This window comes from Bactrocera neohumeralis, unplaced genomic scaffold, assembly GCF_024586455.1.
Source record: "Bactrocera neohumeralis isolate Rockhampton unplaced genomic scaffold, APGP_CSIRO_Bneo_wtdbg2-racon-allhic-juicebox.fasta_v2 cluster11, whole genome shotgun sequence".
NCBI lineage: Eukaryota > Metazoa > Arthropoda > Insecta > Diptera > Tephritidae > Bactrocera > Bactrocera neohumeralis.
The window spans coordinates 21,381,557-21,392,231 of NW_026089624.1; the positions used below are offsets into that span (position 1 = coordinate 21,381,557).

At 37.1% G+C, this 10,675-nt stretch overlaps 1 protein-coding gene across 1 annotated transcript; it reads left to right on the top strand.

Annotated features, from left to right (window-relative positions):
- Positions 1-747: 747 nt before the first annotated feature.
- LOC126766212 (uncharacterized) lies at positions 748-5,134 on the top strand. The gene is made up of 3 exons (XM_050484105.1): positions 748-957; positions 4,128-4,279; positions 4,394-5,134. The coding sequence occupies exons 2-3, from the start codon at positions 4,131-4,133 to the stop codon at positions 4,659-4,661; spliced, it is 417 nt and encodes a 138-aa protein (XP_050340062.1). The 5' UTR covers positions 748-957; positions 4,128-4,130; the 3' UTR covers positions 4,662-5,134.
- Positions 5,135-10,675: the final 5,541 nt, after the last annotated feature.

Here is a 10,675-nt window from a genome sequence, read left to right on the forward strand (position 1 = left end):
GAAATGCCATTTGCTTAGTTTTATTTATTTTTTGTGCTGCCATTTAGTAAAATTCCAACGACTTTCTAACACTGGACATAAGCAAACAACCACATAATCTGTAAACAAGGGTCTAGGTTGGTCAAAGTTGGTTATTTTGTCATACCCCATTTTGTTGTTATTTACTTAATCACATAACCCCATAACCCGATAACCACCTTATCGTGAACAGCCTAATTGTTTTCCGAAAACGCTCCTCAATGTTTTAATAAGCGACTGACACGTGTTCGACGCTTGTCTATTACCTGAAACATTACCTGAATATTTTTTAAACCACTTCGAAATCAAAGCTAATATTTATGTTTTCAGCTCGTTTTTGATGAGAATTAAGCTCAAAAAGAGTCGGATTTTTTCGATTGCAATTTTTAAAATGATCCGACTTCCTTACTTTCTTCAAACTGAATAATATATAAACATGGATGTAACATATAGATTCCATTAAAACAAATAAATCAATACATTTTTTCTGTAATACGGTAGGTATATTTAATTTACTTAATTCACATGTTTTAATTTATTTATATTCGTAAAAATAGAAAAATATATGATATTTTCAAACCATTTGTCTTGGTTCTGTATATTAACTCACTAATAAGTGAAATGATTTATTTTCGCTTTTATAAGAAATATTCATATATTATTTTTTTGCCAACGTTATGACTTGCACTCTTTTTTCCTAATTAATTTTATTCTTCTATCAACATTTTTAACAAAAGTTTTTTTTAAATATGTTACAGCAACATGCTTTAAAAACTTAACATTAAATAATAACACTTTAACGGCATTTTGAAACCAAAATGTCAATTAATAAAGATAACTGACATTGTTTCAAACAAATATGCATACAGGAACGCAATCCACGATTCTCGGCCGACTTCACCACCTTATGGCAAACACGATTATTTAACTAATTTACAGGTAAGTAATTTCTTTAAACATATTCAGATATATGTACATACATATATCGTATCACAATCCAGAAATATATTTATAGGTCCGGTAAAAAGAAATCCATTATGTCTCCTATAAATTGAATGTTTTAATTAGCATAGTGAGATTGATCCGACTAAAATATGTATGTACCGTTTTTCAATAAGCTAAAAATATATTTGTTGCTATTTTGAAGGTACTTTCATAATGCCACTCTCATAAAACCCCTCACATTTACTTTCAAACATTGGGAAGATCGATTTTCACAAGCTTATCTTGAGACCAATTTTTCACCAAAATCATTCGCCATAGACAGGCACAGACAGTAATCATTGGGTGGCATATTCAGACTAAATGGTGGATGTATAAGAAACTTTCAAATAAACTAATTGGGGTTCAGCAATCACATTCAGCCTTATCTAAAACTTCGCGTGAATGACATTCCCCATGGAAAAAATCACAAATTTGAAATTTTCTTATCGTGAACTTCACATGGGAATTGAATAAATTTTTTTTTTCACGTGAATCCATGCAATTCGTTCACAAAATTGTTAGTTGGGAACAACTTTCAGTAAAATGTTAGCTTACTACAGTAACTATTTATTTGATTTTATGAACATTTTTATATGAACTAAGGCCTATTAACAAAATTCATTTGACGTTTTTGGGCAGCAGTGAGGCCGAAAATCCTGATAAAGGAAAGATTTTAAAAAAATAAAACACGAGAAAGTGTATGTATTTTGAATAACGTTACGTGATTCTGCTAATAGCAAAGCTTCGAAATCGATTCGAATGAAAAAAGAGGACCATCGATTTTCAGGTTGCTAGCCAGTGTGAGTACATTCAATTTTTGTTTATCCTTTATTCCTTAAAATATATCAATACATTCGAAAATTGTTATCTGCATAAATTATGTAGATAATACCGACTCAATCAAAAAATATTTACGATATATAATTAAAAATAAAAACACTTCTTTAAGCTAAAACAGTCACATAATTGGCCTTATAAGTTTACAAAGTTTTTTCAATGCCACTAATTCAAAACTAAATCATATGTGACAGCTTGCCGAAGTTCACAATAACATAATCGAAATTCGAACACTTCACACGAAATTCGCCATACGAATTTTTGTTCGCGTGAAAATAAAAATACATGGGAATGATTTATTCACTCGAAGTTTACGATGAGACTGATTACTTAGTACAAAATTTATCTATCTAACGCCATATTGCATTTATAGAACGCGAGAAAAAGATATTTAGTACAAAATTTATCTATCAAACGCCACATTTCATTTATAGAACGCGAGAAAAAGACTACTAAGGCCATTTAATAGAAAAATTATGGATTTCATCGTTTGACTACAACTATTTAAGAACCATAAATTTTTATCAACTGAACTTTTTCAAATAAAACACCTTACAAAAGCTTTCAAAACAAAATAAAAGTTTTATGGAAACTGTTATTGATTAGAAAGTGATACGAATTTACGTCTATATATATTTGATGAAAACAAAAATATGAAAATAGTCTCAAAAGGATTTTCGATCTACCCATATATGTATCTCATTTTTATACTCTTGCAACCTGTTGCTACAGAGTATAATAGTTTTGTTCACCTAACGGTTGTATGTATCATCTAAAAATAATCGAATTATATATATATATATAGGATTATATATATATATATATATATTGGTGATCAGGATGACTACACGACTTCAAATCGGTGTGACTCTCTGTCTACCCGTCCGTCCGTACAAGATGTTATTTGAGTAAAAATTTAGACACGGTAATAAAATTTTGAATAAATGGGCATGACCCCGCCTCTAATAGGTTTAATGTACGTATCTCTTAAACTGTTCAAGTTAAAATAATACAAATTCGCTCAAGATAAATCCAATAAGAACTTCTACCTACAGAGTGAAAAGTTTTGTAAATGGTAACAATTAGAAGAAATTAATATAAGGGGTAAAACTTTGCACATATAATGTCTTTAAAGTATGTCACCTTATGACCAAAAACTGTTCAAGCCCCTAGGTACCGAATATTTGGATCCCGGTATTTATAATTGACTGTTTACCACAAATATCAGACAATGTGTGAAATATAATTAAAATTCAGGGATAATGCATTCCTGATAGTAGTATCTCTGTGTTGAATCGGTTCAATACTGAACCCCATTTATCTAAAATAAAGATTTTCGAACTTCCGGATGACTTCATTCCGCATATATTGGCCAATATGTGAGTTATATCAAAGAAAATGAGAGAGCGTGTTCTACTCACAACAGGGTATCTCTGTGCCTAAAACGGATAAAAATTAACGAAAACTTGACCGAACCCCCACATAACTAGCTTCAGGATTTTCGAACACCCGGCTTACTTTACTCTATATGACTGATAATGGTATGTGAGGTACTTTAAGAAACATTTGTTTGGTGTGTTTGAGCTATACATTTATAATTGCTTAAATTCCAATCCTCTGGTTAACGTTTTACAACTTAAGGTATTTCCCTGGCTTTGATTCTTGCAAGTTGCAACAGTATAAAATGTTCGGTTACACCCGAACTTAACCCTTCCTTACTAGTTCTTTTATGTCTTTAGATAGTTTTGAATTGAGCAAAAGGCATCCCAAAAATTATGTTTATACATATGAAAGGTTGTAATATACTACCGCAGTTTGGATCAAGGAGTTTTTTTTTGTGTTCTTATTTATAATTTTCTTGGAAAAAATTTATATTTCACTATGTTTATGGATAGGTTTTATATTTTTAGTTTTATGGTATGATTTTAAAATTATTTCTTAATGAAAAACTAAAATTAACTATAACAAAGATAAAAATATAAAGAAACTATATTTCTTTAAATTAAAAAACAATCAGATTATTTTTTCAGGCTTTTCAAGTTTATCTTCTTTTTCGTTGAATGAATTTTTCAAAAATGTATTTATAGTACTCTTTGTTTTAAATATGCATATGTTTGCTAAGCATTTCGTCATTAACGGTTTAGTAGCTTTGATTTAATAATAAAAAAACGGAGAACATCTAAAATAGCGGGGCATGTACCTGTACCAACATATGTCGACGCCCATATAAGCATTAATAATAGATATTTTAATAACACCTAAGTTCAAATATCTGAACTATTTTGCAGAACATGTGGACCTCCATATCTGAAGATCCCACAGCAATAAGCATTGATCCAACATTAGCAAATTATCGACATTTTGCAGCAGCTACTGAATTACATTTAACCCACCTACCGCATAAACTGCAATTGAATTCTCCAAATCGTCCTGATATTCGGTGAGATCTACTTTAAATAAAGTAGGCAGTATTTGTGCCTATCATATATACATACATATACATAAGTATCTATGTTATTTTTATTAGCTGGTTTAATCAAAATATTCTGTACAGATTGCACGAACATCAGCAGACGACATATCGTACTTATCCACAGAAAGATTATATTACTCAACAGCACCACAACCATTTATATCGTCGACAACATAGCTATTTACACAATCACCATCATCATTTGTCATATACGGCGCGACAGTTAGATGTTAGAAATTGTGATAGTAACAGTACTCTACCAATGACGACTCCTTTTATGACCCGCACCGAAAAGTATTTACTAAATAACATTGATAAACATTGTCGCAATCCGCTAAAAGTCGATTAAATGCGAGATCAAACTTATCTTATTCCGCACGAAATTTCAACAGAGGAGGCACAGTCCCTTTCCACTGAATATGGAACCTGTGAGAATGTGTTGAAAGATATTGCAACAATTAAAGAGACATATGTGTATAATAAATCAAAAGAGATATCAAACACCGTTAGAAAAGCAAATTCTATCATCCATGGTGATGGGAAGAAAAGCAAACACCTCATCGAAAGCAAGGGTAAACAAATCAATAAAGAATTGATATGAAAAAAGCAAAGTGGACATTGTAGTACGAATTTATATATATATATATATATAATCGTATCAGTATCGCTGTTATGCCAGTTTCATTTGAAGCAATATGAGAACATTCATAGACATATATGTATGTAATGCTCGTATAAAATACTTTTGTATCACTAATACACATAATTTTAAATTCACATATTATGGCTTATAAAATAAATAAACGAAAACTAACATATCAAGAGTAAACTAGTTTTATCTTCGAATCGATAAAAATTGAAAAGCGGATACACATAGTTATAAATCGTAATACGACCTGTATTGCATTCAATGGGATCATTTATTTTTAAGTTTCAAGGGGGATACTCTTGCTCTTGCAAGATTGCACGATGACGCAAAATGCAAGGCCTTTAGAGTACCCATTACAGAATCTACTTATATATGAAAAGCTGATTCGGTCAATTTATTGTGAATGACTATTGTGAATTGGAGCACATTCTGTATTCATTCTTAACAAAAAACTGTTAACAAATCTTTATAATTTAAGTAGAAATTTTAAAATCTATTTAAAACTTAACTTCTTCACCAATTTAACGGCGAAATATGTCTTTATGTAAAATAACAGCGTGCACGAAAATAAACATGGGCTTTGGTCTGACATATTTTACGGCTATTGAAAATATTTTTCTGTGTGTGTTTTGTTGCACCAATTGGATAATTCCAAAATTCGTGCAATACGGTCACCATGCACGGGTTTTGCAAGGACAAGAGAATCTCTCTATAATATGAAGAAAAGTTTGCTCAAATATAGCGAGCAGAAATACACATAGCCCATAAAGTCTGCGATCACCGGACACATTTTTTTAAGAGAAGTAGAAACTCAATATTAATAAATAATTCAGTTTAAATTGTTTACATGTATTTCTTCCTTATATTTTTAGGTTCCAAATGCAAAAACAAAAATATGTATGTATTCTTATTTTCATTTTTGTGATAACGGGATTTTAGTGTAACAACAAGTGAACATAGGCACCACAAAGTCTGCGTTCAGTTAGCTTAAATTGGAAATACCGTTAATTTTCACGAATTTGTTTCTTCTTTTTGCGTAGGTTCTATTGTGTTTTAATATAATTAATCGTTTAAAGAGCTCGTGACGCGTTTTAATAATATTAAAAAAAATGGAAAGCAAAGGCAAAGAAATTAGTCTGTCGGAAAGAAAAATTATCATTAAGTTGTGGAAAGATGGTGAAAGTTTCAGAAAAATTGGACAAACTATTGGAAGAACGTATTCCTCGGTCCAGCGTGTAGTAAACAATTTCAAAAAAACCGGAATTTTAACGTCAAAGCCGCGATCTGGCCGTCCAAAAATATTATCAGTCCGGGAAGAACGCAAAATAATAAATATGGTGAAAGTTAACCCTCGAATTACGTCCACAAATATTATTGAAAACGTAAATATAAACTTTAAGAAAACAATTTGTGCCGAAACTGCTAGAAAAGTTTTGCGCAAAGCTGGATATCATGGCAGAGTCGCTCGAAAAAAACCATATATTTCACTTGTAAACAGGCGAAAGAGGATGGAGGATGGAGTCATGTGTAGAAGTTCACGCAAGTGAGGAAAGTTCTCTGATCGCCATTCACTTGGGAGTGGCCAGAAACGATTCTTTTACACATGGCTCAAGCAGCTCACTACTTCCGGTCTTTGACCAAGTATCCTCTGGGTAGCCTAAGAACATCCGTTCGAAGGCGAGCTAAAGTGAGAAGGCGAAACATTCCCTACAAGGGTTGTGCGCTGGGTTTGGGACCCGCCACGTAAAAAACACCCCCAGTGAAGAGCTACAACCAGCCTCGGATGAGAGACCCCCCTTTTGATGACGACCATGGCAAACGAAATAAGGACTACGAATTGAGGGCATGCACCTGGAATGTCCGTTCCCTTAATTGGGAAGGTGCCGCTGCCCAGCTGGTTGATGTCCTCGTAAAGACAAAGGCTGACATCACCGCCGTCCAAGAAATGCGATGGACGGGACAAGGACAGAGACGAGTAGGTCCTTGTGACATTTACTACAGTGGCCATATAAAGGAGCGCAAGTTTGGTGTAGGATTCGTGGTGGGAGAGAGACTCCGTCGCCGAGTACTATCATTCACTGCGGTGAATGAACGTCTAGCCACAATCCGCATCAAAGCGAGGTTCTTCAACATATCGCTGATTTGCGCCCACGCCCCGACGGAAGAGAAGGACGATGTGACCAAAGATGCCTTCTATGAGCGCTTGGAGCGCGCTTATGAGAGCTGCCCCCGCCACGATGTCAAAATCGTGCTTGGCGACTTTAACGCCAGGGTGGGCAAAGAAGGTATATTTGGCACTACGGTCGGTAAATTCAGCCTCCACGACGAAACATCCCCAAATGGGTTGAGGCTGATTGACTTCGCCGGGGCCCGAAATATGGTTATCTGTAGTACTAGATTCCAGCATAAGAAGATTCATCAAGCTACCTGGCTGTCTCCGGATCGAAAAACTACCAACCAGATCGATCATGTTGTGATAGACGGAAGACACGTCTCCAGTGTTTTAGATGTGCGTGCGCTCCGAGGTCCTAACATCGACTCGGACCAATATCTTGTTGCAGCTAAGATTCGCACCCGCCTCTGTGCAGCAAAAAACGCGCGCCACCAAACACAAGGAAGGTTCGACGTCGAGAAGCTGCAATCACAACAGACAGCCGAACGATTTTCTACTCGGCTTGCACTCCTGCTCTCTGAGAGCACTCGTCAACAACTCGGTATTAGGGAACTGTGGGACGGCATTTCAAACTCCTTACGTACAGCTGCAACCGAAACCATTGGTTTTCGGAAAGTGCAAAAGAACAGCTGGTACGACGAGGAGTGCCGTGTCGCAGCGGAGAGAAAACAGGCTGCCTACCTCGCAACGTTACGATCGACCACTACACGTGCGGGATGGGATAGATACCGAGAGTTGAAGAGGGAAGCGAGACGCATTTGTAGACAGAAGAAGAAAGAGGCTGAAATGCGTGAGTACGAAGAGCTTGATCAGCTGGCCGACAGGGGTAATGCTCGAAAATTCTACGAAAAAATGCGGCGGCTTACGGAAGGTTTCAAGACCGGAGCGTATTCCTGTAGAACCCCCAAAGGTGATCTAGTCACTGATGCCCAGAGCATACTTAAATTATGGAGGGAACACTTCTCCAGCCTGCTGAATGGCAGTGAACGCACAACACCAGGAGAAGGAGAACCCGATTCCCCAATCGATGACGATGGAGCAGACGTTCCATTACCCGACCATGAAGAAGTTCGAATAGCAATTGCCCGCCTGAAGAACAACAAAGCGGCAGGGGCCGACGGATTGCCGGCCGAGCTATTCAAACACGGCGGCGAAGAACTGATAAGGTGCATGCATCAGCTTCTTTGTAAAATATGGTCGGACGAAAGCATGCCCAACGATTGGAATTTAAGTGTGCTATGCCCAATCCATAAAAAAGGAGACCCCACAATCTGCGCCAACTACCGTGGGATTAGCCTCCTCAACATCGCATATAAGGTTCTATCGAGCGTATTGTGTGAAAGATTAAAGCCCACCGTCAACAAACTGATTGGACCTTATCAGTGTGGCTTCAGACCTGGCAAATCAACAACCGACCAGATATTCACCATGCGCCAAATCTTGGAAAAGACCCGTGAAAGGAGAATCGACACACACCACCTCTTCGTCGATTTCAAAGCTGCTTTCGACAGCACGAAAAGGAGCTGCCTTTATGCCGCGATGTCTGAATTTGGTATCCCCGCAAAACTAATACGGCTGTGTAAACTGACGTTGAGTAACACCAAAAGCTCCGTCAGGATCGGGAAGGACCTCTCCGAGCCGTTCGATACCAAACGAGGTTTCAGACAAGGCGATTCCCTATCGTGCGACTTTTTCAACCTGCTTTTGGAGAAAATAGTTCGAGCCGCAGAACTAAATAGAGAAGGTACCATCTTCTATAAGAGTGTACAGCTGTTGGCGTATGCCGATGATATTGATATCATCGGCCTCAACACCCGCGCCGTTAGTTCTGCTTTCTCCAGGCTGGACAAGGAAGCACAGAAAATGGGTCTGGCAGTGAACGAGGGCAAGACGAAGTATCTCCTGTCATCAAACAAACAGTCGTCGCATTCGCGACTTGGCACTCACGTCACTGTTGACAGTCATAACTTTGAAGTCGTAGATAATTTCGTCTATCTTGGAACCAGCGTAAACACCACCAACAATGTCGGCCTAGAAATCCAACGCAGGATAACTCTTGCCAACAGGTGCTACTTGAGACTGAGTAGGCAATTGAGAAGCAAAGTCCTCTCTCGACAAACAAAAACCAAACTCTATAAGTCACTCATAATTCCCGTCCTGCTGTATGGTGCAGACTCTTGGACGATGTCAACAACGGATGAGTCGACGTTGCGAGTTTTCGAGAGAAAAGTTCTGCGAAAGATTTATGGTCCTTTGCGCGTTAGCCACGGCGAATACCGCATTCGATGGAACGATGAGCTGTACGAGATATACGACGACATCGACATAGTTCAGCGAATTAAAAGACAGCGGCTACGCTGGCTAGGTCATGTTGTCCGGATGGACGAAAACACTCCAGCTCTGAAAATATTCGACGCAGTACCCGCCGGGGGAAGCAGAGGAAGAGGAAGACCTCCACTCCGTTGGAAGGACCAAGTGGAGAAGGACCTGGCTTCGCTTGGAATATCCAATTGGCGCCACGCAGCGAGAAGAAGAAACGACTGACGCGCTGTTGTTAACTCGGCTATAATCGCTTAAGCGGTTTCTACGCCAATTAAGAAGAAGAAGAACAGGCGAAAGCGCATTGAATTTGCTCATAATCATATAAATAAGTCTCCGGAATTCTGGAATCAAGTGATATTTTCGGATGAAAGTAAATTTTGTATATTTGGCATAAAAGGTCGACAAATTGTGTGGCGTAAATCAGGAACTGCTCTTGAAAAACAAAATCTTGTTGGTACAGTGAAACACGGTGGTGGTGGTATTATGGTGTGGGGTTGCATGGCGGCTGGTGGTGTGGGTCAGCTTGAATTTATTGAATCTACAATGGATAAATGGGGTTATTTGACCATTCTAAAAAATAATTTGAAACAAAGTGCAGAGAATCTTGGATTATCTTCGACGTTTTGGTTCCAACAAGATAATGATCCGAAACATACTGCTGAAATTGTCAGACTTTGGCTCTTATACAATGCTCCTAGACAGCTTAAAACGCCCCCTCAATCACCTGACCTCAATCCTATTGAGCATCTATGGGATCTGTTAGAAAAAAGAATTCGTCAGCATACGATAACTAGTAAAGAGGCTTAACGAAGTGTTATGCAGGCAGAATGGTCCCGGATTACAGCTGAGGAAACAGATAAGTTGGTAAGATCAATGCCAAATCGATTGCGAGAGGTTTTAAAACAACGTGGCTATCCAACAAAATATTGAACTTAATTTTTTTTATAATTCTTAATGCTTTTGTAACTAATTTAAGCAAACTGAACGCAGACTTTGTGGTGCCTATGTTTACTTGTTGTTACACTAAAATCCCGTTATCTCAAAAATGAAAATAGGAATATACATTTTTGTTTTTGTATTTTGAACTGAAGAATATAAAGAAGAAATACATGTAAAAAATTTAAACAGATTTATTTATTAATATTGAGTTTTTACTTCTCTTAAAAAAATGTGTCCGGTGAACGCAGACTTTATGGGCTATGTGTATATCAAATCGAAT

What these genes read in the sequence shown, in the direction of transcription:
- LOC126766212 (XM_050484105.1), top strand. Translation starts at nt 4,131, where the DNA reads ATGTGGACCTCCATATCTGAAGATCCCACAGCAATAAGCATTGATCCA. An exon ending in CCAAATCGTCCTGATATTCG is followed by an intron (nt 4,280 to 4,393) that starts GTGAGATCTACT and finishes TATTCTGTACAG; the next exon opens with ATTGCACGAACATCAGCAGA.